At 48.4% G+C, this 16,649-nt stretch overlaps 2 protein-coding genes across 3 annotated transcripts; one reads left to right on the forward strand and one right to left on the reverse strand.

Moving 5' to 3' along the window:
• Positions 1-294: 294 nt before the first annotated feature.
• LOC133273971 (olfactory receptor 5F1-like) lies at positions 295-9,657 on the forward strand. 2 transcript variants are annotated; one of them, XM_061462741.1, is made up of 4 exons: positions 295-404; positions 2,401-2,489; positions 6,298-6,392; positions 7,668-9,657. In XM_061462741.1, exon 4 carries the CDS (start codon positions 7,693-7,695, stop codon positions 8,698-8,700), a length of 1,008 nt encoding a protein of 335 aa, XP_061318725.1. In that variant the 5' UTR covers positions 295-404; positions 2,401-2,489; positions 6,298-6,392; positions 7,668-7,692; the 3' UTR covers positions 8,701-9,657. The 2 variants fall into 2 exon arrangements, with proteins under 2 accessions (XP_061318725.1, XP_061318724.1); XM_061462740.1 differs by lacking the exon at positions 6,298-6,392.
• On the reverse strand, positions 8,756-14,049 carry LOC133273963 (uncharacterized). The gene is made up of 3 exons (XM_061462731.1): positions 13,787-14,049; positions 12,593-13,671; positions 8,756-8,884 (listed from the first exon to the last, which is right to left on the reverse strand). The coding sequence occupies exons 1-3, from the start codon at positions 14,022-14,024 to the stop codon at positions 8,756-8,758; spliced, it is 1,446 nt and encodes a 481-aa protein (XP_061318715.1). The 5' UTR covers positions 14,025-14,049.
• Positions 14,050-16,649: the final 2,600 nt, after the last annotated feature.

A 16,649-nucleotide genomic window follows, 5' to 3' on the forward strand; every position in this document is an offset into this window, starting at 1 on the left:
CATTTTGAACTTCTCCCTAATGGATAATAGTGGATGAACTATAACGAATTAAAGTCAAACTATGCCAGCTGGGTAAAAATATTTATGGCAAAAATAACTTTTGCCATAAAGACTGTATGACTCTGAAGCCTGTAAACCAAATCCTCAAGACAGTGTAAGCACAGTTATGGGCAACAGGTGGAAAAGCATTCAGTTGTTGTAAATCAATGCAAGTCTCTTCAGAGCCCCATGTCTGGTTATTCAGCTGTTGTTAATTTGTTTTGCTTCATTTGTTCAGCAGGTATAAATCAGGGGCATCAACAGGTCAGGGCTTATAGAAGCTGCTGATGTAAGCTCACAGTTGAGGTAACCATGTCTATAGGAAAAGGTCAGAGCTTCTGCTAGCAGAGATTTATGGCTAGAGGGTAAGTGAGCAATGTCCAGGACCTTGGCCAACTATCTCAAAGCTTGGGGGAGTGTCCATTGTACCCTAGAAATGTTGCTGCAGCTGCTTGCATGAAGCAACTGCAACTGGCAGGGGCTCTTTGGTCAGCTAAAGGACCAATTTTCCCCTTTGTGATGACTCTATGTAACTAAAAACCGGATCATTCCTACCATTGAGTTTCTCAGGAAGTCTGTGAGGTTTTGGCAGCTTGTGTTAGCTTAAAACTGTTGCTTTGGGATCAGCAGATGTTGAATTGGGTTGACTGGCCCTGTTTTTGAAGGAAATAGAAGGGAACTACCAAGGTGAGCAGCAGGATCAGAGGAGACGGGGATGGGAGACAGAGTCCCTCTGCTTTGGCAGCCAGAAAGGATGTAACCAGCCGTCTTCACTGTTTCTGTTATTTAGTGCTATGCACCAACCTAATCACAAATCCAGGCTTTAGATACTTATGGGATATTTAATTAATTTAAGCTGTGTTTAATTAATTTTAAGATCTCCTGCTCTTTTGTGTCAGCTCCTATTACCTGTATCCTCATGGTGAAACTGGCCTGCAGAGTGCTCATTGGCCTCCCCAAAGACATAGGAAATTGCCATATCCACTCTAAATCGTTTCTCAGTGCTACTACTGCTTTGTGCTGAGCTTGCCACTGGATGCTGCAGGAGAAGCAGTAAATCCAAGAATGTTGTCTTTTAAAGAGGAAGAACTGTGGCAAATGCAGAAGGGGAAAATGGTGACATTTAAGTGGCTGATCTATAAATAATTCTGCATTTCTTTGCCAAGCTCATCTGTAAGGTCACAAAACATATCAGCTGAGAGTAATTGGGAATGTAGCTATCCACCAGGAATGGCTTGTGGGAGAGCTATATCCCTGTCTGTGTGGGGTTAAGGGCAGACTGGAATAGCAGAGGTCGTTGTGCTGTGAGGATGAAGTGGCTCAGTGGGGCTTTGGAGAGAACTCAGAGTTGCAGTCAGTGGTGGTGAATCCAGGAGCAGACCCACCCCTCTGTGTGAATTAAGGACATGAGCTTTAAGGTCCCTTCCAACCCAAGCCAGCATGTGAGTCTATGGTTTTTGAGTAGTTCATGCCCAAGTTGAGTGACTTTTCTCCTTGACAGTGTTTCAGTCTTTGTTTCAGTTTGGATCTCTGAGACCCCTGAGGAAATTCAAGACTGTCTTGTCTCTGTCCCGCCCCATGGCAGGAGGCTGTGGGGCAAAATCCATGGATCTTAAAACTAGAAAGGACCTTGCTGCTTGTCTGTAGAAGTTGCATGGCCTGGAATCCCATGGGATTTACACTCTCACACCTCGATCACTGTAGTGTGAAAGCGTTCCTCATACGAGGGGATCCATTTCACAGTCAGTGATGCACATTTTTGCTCAACACAGGATTTGTCAATCACCATTTTTCTCTCAACATTATGCTGGGCCCCATTAAGAATCATAGAATAGTTTGGGTTGGAAAGGACCTTAAGATCATCCAGTTCCAAACCCCTGCTATGGGCAGGGATGCCTCACACTAGACCATGTTGCCCAAGTCTCTGTCCACCCTGGCCTTGAACACTTCCAGGGATGGAGCATTTATCACTTCCAAAGAAGAAACATTTGTGCTGGGAGACAGAAGGGAAACTGTGCAAAACAGGGACACCAGGCTGATAACTGTTAGTAAATGCCTAAATCTGTCTGATGATCAAGTCCCCATCAGAATCAGTGCTGGATTTCATCTGTTTCTTTATTTGTAATCACAAAACTCTAATTTCCTACTTTAAGTTCTGCATGTGCTCTAAAGGAGGATGTGGACCTTCATGGCTCAATGTGAGCTATTTTCTTTGCTCTATAAGGAAACACAGTGCAGATCATTGCAATTACTGATCTGAAATCATCACTTGGATTTTGAAGCCAAATGCAAGCTCCGCGTGGTTTGGGGAAACCTGTGTCTCAAGACAAGCAATTTAATCTAATTGATTTTTCTCTCCAGGAAACAGCTTGGGATGGTTTTAATAAGGCCTCAGAAGATGCTGTTTAAAAAGTTAGTGCCTGGCAAATTGCAAGGGTGCAACTTGGCAGGTGAGTTTGTAAGTGTGTAAATTGGTTTCTCTGTGCCTCATTAAAATCTCGGGTTCTTTCTCTCCTGGAAATTAGCAGCTCTGTGAGTTTATGCTCAGCTTTGATTATTGCCTTAATCTAAAGGACAGTGGAAAAACTGCCTCAAAGGACAAAACGTCATAGAATTGTAGAATGGTTTTGGTTGGAAAGGGCCTTAAGATCATCCAGTTCCAACCCCCTGCCATGGGCAGGGACACCTCACACTAGACCAGCTTGTTCCAAGGCCTTGAACCTTAAATATATCCATTTCTTGAAGCATTAGATACAAGGCATTCCTTGATATTGTTTAGACCCTTGACTGCAACACAAAATATCCCAGCCTCTTATTGTAGCAAATGATGCCATGGTCAAATCAAGTCCTTTGAAAACTGGCTGGATCTCTACAATGCTTTTGTTAAATCCCCCAAAACTGAGGAGATTCTGATCTAATCAATTTTATTTAAAGACTATGGGTAAAGCAGAGCAACCTGCATTGCACTGTTGAGGGGCAGCTTTACAACTGCTTGGATTGGGCTGGCTTCAATCATAGAGTCATAGGTTTAGGTTGGAAGGGACCTTAAAGCTCATCTAGTTCCAACCTGCTGCCATGGGCAGGAACATCCTTCAGATATCTCTTTTGTGGTGTGACACATTATCTGATCTTCACAATAAAAACCAGAGATGGTTCTTGGTAAAGCTAAGGCTAATCGACACCTGTCCCAGGGTTCCTGCTCTACAGACCTCTTCTGGCTGCTGCTTCTTGCCAGAACCTATAGGGCAAATAGGGGACAAAGTTTTGACTAAAATCCCAAATTTAACTTTTAGAAGACGTTGTCAGGGAAGGTGACAGTGAGTATGGAGCCCATCTGCTGTATGAGATTGTTACCTTGTTAGGCATGAAGACAGCAGAATTACATCAAATAATCCCCACGTCTGAAATACAAATGAGAAACACATCAGAGGAAAAGGAGCTTTATCAGCAGCCAAGTCTGTAATCGGTCTGTGTTCATGATAAGCGTTCTGTGGTCATGGTAAGCATTCCAAGCTGGAAAGCTCAATACTCAACAAGGCTCAATCTCATAACTGGCCAATATCAAACGGCTTTGGTTGTGTTGTGCTGTGTATGGTCCTGGCATGGCAGAAGGGATGGGCAGCACCAGCTCCGATGATGTCTCTGAATTCATAGAGTTTGTTTTGCCTTATCCAGCTCCAACCTCTGCCACGGGCAGGGACACCTTCCACTGGAGCAGCTTGCTCCAAGCCCTTGTGTCCAGCCTGGCCTTGAGCACTGCCAGGGATGGGGCAGCCACAGCTTCTCTGGGAACCCTGTGTCAGCGCCTCAGCACCCTCCCAGGGAAGAGCTTCTGCCTAAGAGCTCATCTCAGTCTCCCCTTTGGCAGCAGAGGGCCAGGATCCCCTCCCTGAGCTGCTGCTCATGCTCTGGGTGTGCAGCCCAGCACACACTGGTCACGGGGAACTTCTCATCCACCAACACCCACTCCTCAGGGCTGCCCTCATTCCAGTTTCTGCCCAGCCTGCATCTGTGCTTGGGACTGGGATAATTCAGCTTTAGCCCACTACTAATTTCTAGGCACCAGCATGATGCACAGGCAATAGCTATCTTGCCAAAATGCGAACTTCTAACGTGTGGCAACATGTTAAAGTACAAACATGGTCAAGAAGAGGGTCACGTCATAAATCTTAAATAATTCTTATGGCCTTAAATGATTCTTTAAATGATTGAATGATCCAATCCCTTGTGGCAGGGGATTGGGAGCAGATGAGCTTTGAGATCCCTTCTAACCCAAGCCATTCTATGCTTATCAACAGTGGGCTTTAGACATAAGGTCTCAGATTAAAAATACTGAAAGCAAATAATAGCAGCTCCCTTTTTGTGGCCTGTATACGCACATTTATCTCCTGACTCTCGGTACGGCGCTGTGCTCTGTAGCCTTTCACCACGTAGAGATTTTGCATGAGCTATTGCCCTCTTGTGCCTGTTCAACGAAAAGACGGGTAGCTGTCAGTGGAAGAGGCATGAAACCAGTTTCAGAAGTTGGAAGGGCACAGTCAGTCTTAGCTCTTCTCCCAGCTGTGATGAGATTGATCTATTTACTGTATCTCTTTCCGGCATCTGGGTTTATTACAGAATGATTAGCTCCATTCTTTGTTCCAAAACTTCAGAAGTCTGATGGGCCTAGGGCTAACAGTACATAAAGATCTGGACCACATGGATTTATTCCAGCCACAGGTCCATACAACCATAGCAGGAAAAGCCTCTGCTTTATAACTCTTTGAGAACTCCAATTTATCTTCTGACATATGCAGAAGTCTTTATTTTGTAAAAGAGGCACACTGCAAGCATGACAAACAGGCTTTAAGAATGATTGACTGTATCATTCATGTTGACAGTGCAGGAGCTATAGGCAGGTAATACTGGGATATGAGCAGTACATCAGATGGAAAGTGATGCTCAAATAAATGAATGCGTAATGCATGGATGCTTTCTGGAATCAGAGGGGGATTTATTAGCTCTTCAAAGTACTGCTGATAACTTATGCTCCTCCTTATGCTAGGGTACGTATCTGCTTCAAGTAGTGCATGGATTTCACAAGTAGCTTATCTTCTGTTGTTTCTGTAGAGGGTAAACAAAATTAAAAGGTTTCTCCCCTGAAGAAGTAGAGATTGCCCATAAAACCAACATGGAAAGCACTTACACAGGCACGTGATGGTGTGCTAGCTGCCCTTGTAACACCAGCACAACTGCTCCACAGCAGTCACTCGGGTTCTGCTCTTCATTCACCCTGTACAGACACCGATACCACTGTCCTTCTCTAAGGTACGTGCCTTTGCAAAGGAGCTGTTCCCCAGCTTATTGTGATCCAGTATGTGTAAGCAATAGATTTAAGGCTCCAGAGCAAGACAAATCAGTCTGAAAACAGTTTGTGACCAAGTAGCTTTAAGGCTGTTTAAAGCAATCAGAATGCTAGACTCTTGTGAGATCATAGAATAGTTAGAGTTGGAAAGGACCTTAAGATCATCCAGTTCCAACCCCCCTGCAATGGGCAGGGACACCTCACACTAAACCATGTCACCCAAGGCTCTGGCCAACCTGGCCTTGAACACTGCCAGGGATGATGGAGCATTCACAACTTCCTTGAGCAACCCATTCCAGTGCCTCACCACCCTAACAGGAAAGAACTCCTTCCTTATATCCAATCTGAAGTTCCCCTGTTTAAGTTTGAACCCGTTACCCCTTGTCCTATCACTATAGCCCCTAATGAAGAGTCCCTCTCCAGCATCCCTATAGCCCCCCTTCAGATACTGGAAGGCTGCTATGAGGTCTAAGATGTAAGACTTCAGGAACTGGAATGGTCGAGTTGTGCTGGCAGCCCCTAGGGAGAAGGACACCATCTCCTTTTCCTGGGAGAAGAGTCATGTATCAAACCACAGCCCTTTAAAAAGGTCCTGCAACATGAAAGCCATGGGAATCAAATGGTATAGAGTGAAGAAATAGCTTCTCACATTTTAGCCTTCTCCTGATTCTGAAAAGGCCTCATAAACGCAACACAGGTAGCATCCAAAAAAGCTTCAGAGACACTCCTCCCCAGGTACGTCTTCACGTGTATAAAAGCTCATTAAAGAGGTACTCACCCTTGTAGGCAAGGGTTAGCCAGTGCCTGCAGATGTCTGCCTGCGTGTTCCTGTGCTGCTAAACCCGGACCCATCGCTTCCTTAATGGATTGTTGCTCCAGAGACTACAGTGAAATCATTTTTCTGCTGTATGCAGATATTCTAGGCACGTGTTGAAAGAAGAAAAAGGATAGTCATGTTTCCTGGAGTTACGGATGCCTGTGTAGCGCCAGTAACTAATCCTTTGTAGCAGTGAGTATTTCTGTGTTAGGTTTCTGTTGTATTTCACCTGGAGAAGTTTCCAATTTTAAGAATGAGCGATATTATGATTTAAAGCACTGTGTGCCTTTTATTTCTGCTTAAATGAATCTTACAGTATTTTAAACTCTGATTTTGGTCCCTTTTGAGGTGGAAGCAAGCTGCTGTGAGAACATGAGAGGATAGATGAGCCTGTCTCAGATGGGATGTCAGTCACCTATTTCACTTGTTATTTGTATTTCTCATACGTAAGAATGTGTTCCGATATTCACACCATCTCATAATCATGCTCTAATCTGCAAACAAAGAGCTGCTTGTGCCAAACTTTGACCTATCTCTCTACAGGGCTACTAGGTAAAGCATTACTGTAAGTACTGAGTTACATTCAGTGTAGCAGTGCAGGTTAGACAGATCTTCAGTGACAATCCTAGACTACTTTGAACTGGGAAAAGGGGATGGGAAGTCCAGCTATTCCTAGAAGTACTAATAATATTATGGAATCCTATATGGTAAAATAAAGAAAGAAGGGAGGTCTTTAAGTGAATGCTAGATTATATCTCTTTATATCCCACTGGATAAAGCTGAAAAAAAATCTGGGATATACTGTCTGTCAATCACCAGCAATTTAATTCTTCTCTTATAATATTATTTGCTTAAAATTAGGTTCAGCTAGTAATCTAGACCTTTTAATGACATTATCACTAAATTATTTATGCTGAAAGGATTTCTAGAGATAGAATCACAGGATGGTTTGTGTTGGAAGGGACCTTAAGATCATCCAGTTCCAACCCCTGCCATGGGCAGGGACCCCTTCCACTGGAGCAGCTTGCTCCAAGCCCCTGTGTCCAACCTGCCCTTGAGCACTGCCAGGGATGGGGCAGCCACAGCTTCTCTGGGCACCCTGTGCCAGCGCCTCAGCACCCTCACAGGGAAGAGCTCATCTCAGTCTCCCCTCTGGCAGCTGCAGGTCCATTGGATCTGTCTCCATTCCCCTTGCTCAGAGTACTGCTGTCTTCAAAGCCACCACAGAGGAGGTATCTTTGTCTTCAACCGCCAGCACTTTAGCTTGCAAGAATTAAACCTTTTTGATTAATCACTGTTAAGCTTAATACCTATATTTTTGCCTTTAGGTTGTGTGAGTGAAGTTTAGATTTTGTGTGGCAATACAAACTTGCAAATGATTTTGAATTGCAAAACAAGCCATAAAACATTCACACTTTAGAAGGGAGATGCAATTTTAACTAAGTTACAACTCCTTCTCTTTTCCAGGTAAACCTCTGCAATCATTTCCACAATGAAAGATAAGATGCAGAGGGGCAACCTATCAACGGGAACTGAGTTTGTTCTTGTAGGCCTTTCTGATGCTCCAGAAGTCCGTTATCTTCTCTTTGTGCTGTTTTTGATCACTCATTTGGCCACCGTGGCAGGCAACATCTCAGTTCTTGTTGCCATTAGCACAAACACACATCTGCACAACCCCATGTACTTCTTCCTTGGCAACTTATCCTTACTGGATATCTTATGTTCCACTATCACTGTGCCGAAGATGCTGGAGGCCTTGTTGCTTGAGAACAAGGTGATTTCATTCCATGGCTGCATGTTCCAGCTGTTTTTCCTGATTGATGTCGTAGGCACAGAGATTTTCCTCTTGGCTGTGATGGCATATGACCGGTACGTTGCAATATGCCATCCACTGCAGTACATGAATATCATGAGTACAAAGCTGTGTGCTCACCTAGCCACTGGCATCTGGGTAGCAGGGCTGTTAAACTCCCTGTTGCACACATCTTTGATTTTTACACTCTCTTTCTGTGAGTCTAATGAAGTTGACCAATATTACTGTGATATCCCTCCCATGCTGGCCCTCTCCTGCTCATCTACTTATAGTAGGGAACTGGTAATTCTCACAGTTGCTGGAGCCATTGGGGGCAGCGCCTTTGCGGTCACTCTGGTCTCATATATCTACATCCTGTGGGCTATTCTATGCATGAACTCTTCTGAGAGCAGGCACAAAGCCTTCTCCACCTGTGGGTCTCACTTGACAGCAGTATGCCTCTTCTATGGGACCACCATTTTCACATATGCACGGCCTTCCTCCACCTACTTGCCTAATCAGGACAGGATAGTTTCCATGCTCTATGGAATCCTCACTCCCCTGCTAAACCCCATAATCTACAGTCTGAGGAACAAAGAAATTAAATGTGCCCTGAGAAGAGTGGTCACCCAGGTAAGAACTACTTTAACAAGACAAGAACATCACTCTTGGTCTCTGACACCCTGTGGAGCTCCACCAGCTGGATAGGAACTGCAGTTTGTGACTGCTCTAACTTTAGCCAACTAAAAGTTAGGTGCTGGAATCAAACATCCTTCTCTGGGTTCCCTTTGGAGTTGGAAGAGGTGTGCACCTCCAGGAGACCAGTTGGATGGCACAGTTTTTGGTCACTGTCACAGGAGGAGATGACTTCTGCTGGTAATGTTATTCTCCGCTGAACACAGAGGAAGCTTAGATGAGATCCTCAGCCTTAGACACAGGTGATGTAAGCATATCTTAGTGTGAATGCTGGGAACTGGTCCTGTAGGCACACTTACATCTACATCCTTCTGTACTAAAGCAGCCTGGAGGACTGGTACCTCATCCTGACCACACTGCTCCTGCAGAAAACATGAGCACATCCTTTGTGGGAGGCTGAATGGAAGGATGGCTCCTTTGCCATCATTTCATGTCATCAGTCTGGGAGTGTTCTCAACCAGCATGCCGAGAATCCAACTGCAACACCAAGCACAATCTGGCCATAGTTTGCACCGTGTATCTCAAAATCAGTCTGCCAGGGTGTGAATCAACTCCCACAATCATAGAATCAACTTGGTTGGGAAAGACCATTAAGGTAATCAAGTCCAACTGTTCCCCAACACTGCCAAGTCCACCACTAACCCATGTCACTACGGGCCTCATCTGCATGGTTTGTGAACGCTTCCAGAGATGGTGATTCCACCACTGCCCTGGGCAGCCTGTTCTAACGCCTGAACTAGAGATGTCAATTGTGCTCATGTGTCCATATATTAGACAGCTTTAAGACTCCTCTTATGGCCAGTGAGGGGAAAAGGGAGGCTTTGTATTCATGGGCTTTGTGACCATTGCTCTGGCTTTTCCCAGTCCCAGCAGACTGAAGGAAGGTTTACAAAGTGTGCTTTAGGTCTGAGTCCATAAGTAAAACCAGTGCTTCACACCAAGCAAAAAGTGAAGGCATGGCTGACTAAGGTGGAAGACAAAGAAGACATGGCTGACTAAGGTGGAAACAGATGTGCAGAGAGGTGGGGTGCTGTGCAGTCTCTGTGTGTTGTGGCTACAAGTCCGTGTATCTTAGCTACGAGGGTCTATGCTGGGATGATAAACTCTTACAGCTTGAGATGGGCCTTGGACGGTGTTAAAGTGCTGTGGTGTGTCGTTCCAGCTGTTGTGCCATGTGCTAAATCCCTGCTGTGACTTTGTTGCTTGCACACTACTTACTCAAACCACGTGTCAAGGATGTCTGTCTCGGTGGCCTTTTTTGTGGTTGCTGCCTTGGTATAAAAGATAAGCTAATGGTTTCTCTGCAGGAACTTGAATCTTAGTCATAGCAAATGCACATTCTTAATATTAAAACAATGGAAATCACTCAAGCTTTATCCATTCTCAGCTGCTGGTCATGTTGACAACGGGTTCAAAGGTCAACAGTAATGACCAAAGAGCTTTTCTCTTGGGTAATACATTCAGGATTTTCTGGGGTTTTCTTTTGGTTTTAAAGCATATCTCAGCAGCTTAAGAAAACGCATGTAACTCCATCTGAGACCAGCTTCAAAGACAAGCACTAAGAAGTCAGGGCTACCCATGTAGCTGTAACACTATGGAGCTTCCCACAGAGTTCAATGCCATGACTTACGGTGCAGTTGGGATTTAGTTTTCTAAGCACAAGTTTCTATAGCACGCAAGGTCACCCAAAGTATCCTTCCTGGTCAATAGTTCCTGCTCCATCAAACATACAGAGAGAGTAGATGAGAAAACAGAAGTTCTTGAACTATAACAGTGGAAACCATTTAAAAAAACCCAACCATTTATCCCAAAGCCGTCTGACAAATCACAAGATATGCATCAGCGTGGACAAAAATGTACACAGAAAGCCCAGCGCGGGCTACGACACCGTTCTACTTCTGGGGTCAGGTAACTGCTCTTCAGGGGTTACTTTAAAGCAAATCCCCTGTCCTGTCACTACAGGCCCTTGTCAAAAGCCCCTCTCCAGCGTTCTTGTCAGCCCCTCTAGGCATTGGAAGGCTTCTATAACGTCTTTTTTTTCCTTTAGTAGGCACTGCCAAACTACTTGTACATTTAATTATTCTCATTTACCAAATCTCAGGTTCTTTGAGACCTGTTTGGACTCCTGAATCTCTGTGGTACTCAGAGAAATACAGGCTTGCTACTGCTCTTGGAATGGGTGGTTTGACCTCCCTGTTCTTAAGACTGTACATCATAGGATTGAGCATGGGAATCACCAGAGCATAAATGAAGCAATAACTACTGTGCTCCGTAGAGAACTGTGAACTGTGTGTACGTGAAGAAGCCTGTTCCATAAAACACAGCAGCAGGAATCAGGTGGGAAGCAGAAGTGGAGAAGGCTTTTGCCTGCCTTTGGACTTAGATCTTGTGGATGGCAACTGTGATGCAGGTGTAGATGAAAATGAGGAGCTTGGTTGAGATGATGAGCACAGCCGCACAGGTGAAGTGCTCCATGATGTGCGCGTTGGAGCAGGACAGTTTCGGGATGCGGGGCACAGCATAGAAATGTTACTGCAGCAACTGGCCCAAGAGACGTGCTGTAGGCATCGAGGACCTCAGCCCTGCATCTGGACACTGGCATCATCTTGTCTGGTCAATGAGCTTGTGTCTGGGCAAACCACTGTGGAGCTGCCCCTGAGAGGCAGCTGCAGGCACTCCGAGGGCCCTGTGGTCCCCAAAGGTGCCATGGGGTGGGGCTGGAGGGAGCTGCTCTCAGGGAAGGCTTGGAGAACAAGTGAAGTTGAGCCAAAGGACCTGCCCTGCAGGGTGGCAGAAGGGGCTGGCCGGGGCAGGGCTGAGCAGGAGCTCTAGGAGCAGCAACCCCCTTACCCAGGCTTCTCCTCTTGGCCAGGTCCTCCTGCTGGGACAGCACAGCTTCCCCTGTGCCCCTGAGCCCGCCTTCCCTTTCCCATCCCCAGCACACCCTGCCCCTCCAGCAGGGGTTAGTCCACTTGCATGGCTCTTTGGAGAACCATCAGCATGTTTATTTACAAGAAGAGAGGGCTCACAGAGAACAGGAGCTCTGGGAAGCCTGGCCCTGCCTCTCCGCACCACGTCAGCTCCATTCAGTGGGAGAGCTTTCCGGGGATGAGGACACACTCCTTCGCCGCTGCCGAATCCTCTCCAGCACCGCACGCAGGATATTGTTGGTCGATGCTGCTGCAGTGTTCTGCGCATCCCGGGCTGGGCACGGTTGGCATGAGCTCACGTTCCTGGTGACAGGGGAACCTCAGTGCTGCTGCGAGGATGGGCTGTGCTGGCTGGGGATCCCCTCTGGGCAGCAGGAGTTCGAGCTTGGAGCCATCTTGGGTGGGCTTCCCTGTGAGAGGCCATCAGGACATCTCCTTTGCTTCTCTGTGCTCCTGGAGGTGTCCATAGCAGGGAATGCTGGGACAAGGCTTGGGGACACAAGGGTGGATGCTGGCCCTGGCGAGTCCTTCACCATCCCACAGGGTGGCCCTGGCACATCCTTGGTGTCTGTGGCCATCTCCTTCCCAGAGCTGCAGGATGTGCTGGGCAGGGTCCTGGCCTCCAGGAATGCCTGGCTGCTCTCCGTCCCTGGAACGGGGCCGTAGGAGGAGACACAATACAGGCAGGAGCACGGTGTCATGGGGACCAGAGTGCAGGTGAGGGATGCCTGAACCTGCTGCTGCAGGACCCATTCCTTCTGCCTGAGCTGCTTTGCTTTTGCCATAATGGCAGAGCTCTTGCGGGGCTGCAGCTGCCCAGCCCCAGCCTGCCTCCATCTGGGCAGTGAGCATTGCGACATGCCCATGGACCTCTGCACTGCCTTGGGGAGAGTTTGGAGTTTTATCTCCGGGCATTTTCTTGCTGTGTGGATCCAGAGCTTGCTGTGGACCTTCTGGTTCAGCTCCAGCCTTGCCTTGCTGATAGGCGCTGTGGCACAGGACCAGCTCCTGTCCTCATTGTGGGCATGGTCCCTGTCTTGTGTGGGGATGTTGATCTGACAGGCAGCACCTTTCTTCAGTAGCATGGAAGCTGGTCCTGCTTCTGGTCCTGCTGCTCCATTATCCAGGCTGGGACAGGCAGGGGGGGCCGCGCCTAAACCAAAAGGCCTCAGGCACTCCTTGTCCCACGGTGACAAGCACCTACCCAGGTGAAGGAGGCTCTTCCTCAGTGTATCCTCCTCTGGTGCTTGGATGGCTGGTTTCTTCTCAGATCCACAGGGGCTCTGTGGCTCCTGCTGTCCTGCTTTGTGCTGTCCCAGTGCACTGGCATCGCCCGGGGCCCTGGGCTCCCCAGCTCTGCTCTCCTTTGGCAGCTTTGGGTCCAGGGGACCAAGCAGCGGTGGAGGGCACAGCATCTGCGGTGCCAGGGACTCCTCGGTGGGGTTTGGATCCCCCCATAGCCTCTGCACTTCCTTCTCTTCAATGGTATCCACAATAGCGTTTGCCTTGGCCTGCATTGAGGGGCACAGAACGTGCCGCAGCCAGGGCTGGCTCTGTCCCGGCAGGATGAGCTTGGGCAGGACAGGGAGGCAGCCCTGCTGCTGTGCTGCTTGCTCCTGGGACTGCTGCACCGGCACGGGCAGGGCCCCCAGCCGTATCTCCAGGGCTTTCTGAGCCACGTGCATCTTCAGGGCTGAAGAGACTCTGCCAGCACACGTGTGGTCGAGGGAGCAAACAGACCTCACCTCCATAGGGGCTCCTTCATCTTCAGTCAGGAGCGTTGCTGTCAGGCTCTCGGGGGGACTGAGGCTCTCGCTGGAACTGATGCTCTCAGGGTAACTGGGGGAGCCGCAGCAGCTCAGCTCTCCCTGCTCCACCAGCTCCTCCAGGTCCTGCCATAGCGCCTGCCACGTGCCAGCATCCAGAGCGGCTGCAGCTCCTCTCCCAGCCCACGCTGACAGCACCAGCTCCTGCAGCTCCTGCGCAGCCTTGATGCAGTGGGTGCAGCCGGGCCTGCAGCGCCAGGGCCCGCACAGGGGGGACACAGCGTTACCTGCAAGGCAGGGAGGGGTTCTTGAGTGTCGGGGGGCCGCAACCGACCTGGGACCGTACACCCAGCCTGCTCCACATGGGGCTGGGCTCCCCTGGGTGACCTGCCGGGGACTTACATGGCTCTGCTGCCCGAAATCGCCGCCTCCATCTGCGCTGTTGCTTGCCCTGGCCATCACCCTGTGGGAACATCATTGTGGCACAGTCACGTTTCTGGGGACTGGCACCACCAGTGCTGGAACCAAGTGGGCCCCATGGCCACAAGTGATCCCATTGGCGATGGCTGATGGCAAGCAGCATGGCCCCAGCAGCCAGGATCAGGATGCTGAGGCCCAGAAGAAAGCTGCTGTTGCCCATGGGCACTGCCCGTGACAACCACACTGGGAGCTGTGGAACAGTGGCACGTGTTGCTGTGAAGTTAGAGCCTGCTGCTGAGAACAGCCGAGTGATGTTACAGGCCACATTATGCCAGCACCGTGGACATCCTGCTGCTTCATGAGCCCTAAATATCCTTGTGCAGATATGGGTCTTGAAACCGGAAAGAAATCATGGGTCAAAGAGCACGGCCGTCCTTGTGCTCAGTGTCTCCTTGTGTGTGACTCCCCTGAGACACCTCAGTTTTGCCTTCTTCTCTTAGAAGAACCATAAAAAAACATATCCCTAACATACAGCATAGCCATCCAGGTGTGCGTAGCAGCCGGTAATGCTGTCACAATGGGGGTTGTGTTCAGGATGGCAGTTGTCAGGGGTGGGGTATTAGTGTTCAATTTCCTGTAAGCAGTTTGTAGAATCCCGGACTGGTTTGAGTTGGAAGCCACCTTCAAGCTCATCCAGTTCCAACCTGGCCTTGAGCACTGCCAGGGATGGGGCAGCCACAGCTTCTCTGGGAACCCTGTGCCAGCGCCTCAGCACCCTCACAGGGAAGAGCTTCTGCCTAAGAGCTCATTTCATCTCCCCTCTCTTTCAGTTTAACACGGCGAGGATTACATGCCGAGGATTGCTGACCTTGTGAAACAATCAGCCTTTATATGAGAGCTACAAGGAGCAGACATAAAGGGAGGGGAATCATTGTTTTAGGTTTTGCTGGTCCTCATTAAACAATAGACATGCAATCCGAATTCCAGTCCACAGTCTCCTTACTCAATCTAGAAGTAGTTCACATCACTGCCAGTCTTCCCTATTGGACCATTAAGTTGTATTTTTACTGATTCACAGTCTGTGGTCCTCTGAGACTAATACTAGACAGCCGATTAAGAGATGACTTGTCCCTGAAAGCACAGCCAGAGCAGAAGAGAGACACAAAGTCCTCTCCTAAGCTCAGGTAAGCCGTGTCCACAGCCTATATATAGATGTTTGCACTCTGGATACTTCCTGGAATTTGAATGATTATTTCTCTACATTGATTACTAGAGCAGTAGAAGTTTAAACTTAGAGGAGTAACTTTTAATTGTTTTACGTTGACTGGTGAACCCCATATTACCAATATCAAATGATAGAGCAGAGGCGTGAATAACAAACCAAACATGATAATTTCCCCTATTCTGGACTGGCTTTCCCACATCATCTTCCCCCAAAGCAGAGCATCCATTTCATCCCTTTCATGTGTCATGGTTTAGCCTCTCACCAGAGGTATTTGGAAGGTCTAAGCATATCCATCACTGGCTACTACAAGCCTCTGTGGAGCTTTCCCATCTCATCAACGACAGTTTGAAATAGGAAAGTTAAAGATCAGTTCTGCCGTGGTGTTTTGCTTTCCTCCCATGTGATTGTTTTGCTCAAGATCTAGTGTCTTGCCTCAGGGATGTCCTCTCTGAACTCTTTAGCCCAGAGCTTCTGCCTGTGTTCTGTGTAAGTGCTGGGGAACAGGCTATGGCAATAGGAACATAGACTCTGTTTGGTGTAATTTCACCAAATTTCAGCATAAAATTCAACCAGGTAAGACTAATCTAACCGTTGGGGCTTCTTCTGTAGTCAGTGTAAGGAGGGAGAGACCTGCAGAAAGCAAAACATGCTATTTTCCTTAAACTTATATTACAATGGGATGAACCATCTTTGGAAGTGTCCATTTCTTGCCAATGATAGCTAAAAAGATAGCTAAAAGAACCCAGCTAACTTTTAGATGCCTAAAAGTAGTTAGGATGAGTTTTCATGCATTTTGAGGACTTCTCTGACCTCCAGAGCCTTTGAGGTCTGCTGTTGTGCCAACACAAATTTCATGTCATACAAAGCTATCCTCATTCCATTTAGATGTTACTGGGGACTACTGGGAGGAATGTCTCAAGTTCAGAAGCAATAAAACTGTAGGACCTTACGTGCCTGCCTCTGGACATATGTAGAATCATAGAATGTTTTGGGTTGGAAAGAACCTTAACATCATCCAGTTCCAGCCTCCTGCCATGGCAGCGACACCTCACACTAGACCATGCCACCCAAGGCTCTGTCCAGCCTGGCCTTGAACAATGCCAGGACATGGAAGCAGCCCTGCTGCTGTGCTGCTTGCTCCTGGGACTGCTGCACCGGCACCGGCATGGGCAGGGCCCCCAGCCGTATCTCCAGGGCTTTCTGAGCCACGTGCATCTTCAGGGCTGAAGAGACTCTGCCAGCACACATGTGGTTGAGGGAGCAAACAGACCTCACCTCCATAGGGGCTCCTTCATCTTCAGTCAGGAGCATTGCTGTCAGGTTCTTGGAGGGACTGATGCTCTCGGGGTAACTGGGGGAGCCGCAGCAGCTCAGCTCTCCCTGCTCCACCAGCTCCTCCAGGTCCTGCCATAGCGCCTGCCACGTGCCAGCATCCAGAGTGGCTGCAGCTCCTCTCCCAGCCCACGCTGACAGCACCAGCTCCTGCAGCTCCTGCGCAGCCTTGATGCAGTCAGTGCAGCCGGGCCTGCAGCGCCAGCGCCCGCACAGGGGGGACAGAGCGTTACCTGCAAGGCAGGGAGGGGTTCTTGAGTGTCGGGGGGACGGAACCGACCTGGGACC

The sequence above is a fragment of the Pezoporus flaviventris genome, unplaced genomic scaffold, assembly GCF_033815535.1.
Source record: "Pezoporus flaviventris isolate CSIRO_AGI_PZ_B2104156 unplaced genomic scaffold, CSIRO_AGI_Pfla_v1 ptg000035l, whole genome shotgun sequence".
Taxonomy (NCBI): domain Eukaryota; kingdom Metazoa; phylum Chordata; class Aves; order Psittaciformes; family Psittacidae; genus Pezoporus; species Pezoporus flaviventris.

What these genes read in the sequence shown, in the direction of transcription:
- LOC133273971 (XM_061462741.1), top strand. Translation starts at nt 7,693, where the DNA reads ATGAAAGATAAGATGCAGAGGGGCAACCTATCAACGGGAACTGAGTTT.
- LOC133273963 (XM_061462731.1), bottom strand. Translation starts at nt 14,024, where the DNA reads ATGGGCAACAGCAGCTTTCTTCTGGGCCTCAGCATCCTGATCCTGGCT. An exon ending in ATTTCGGGCAGCAGAGCCAT is followed by an intron (nt 13,672 to 13,786) that starts GTAAGTCCCCGG and finishes CCTGCCTTGCAG; the next exon opens with GTAACGCTGTGTCCCCCCTG. An exon ending in CCACAGCGCCTATCAGCAAG is followed by an intron (nt 8,885 to 12,592) that starts GCAAGGCTGGAG and finishes CTCTGTGTTCAG; the next exon opens with CGGAGAATAACATTACCAGC.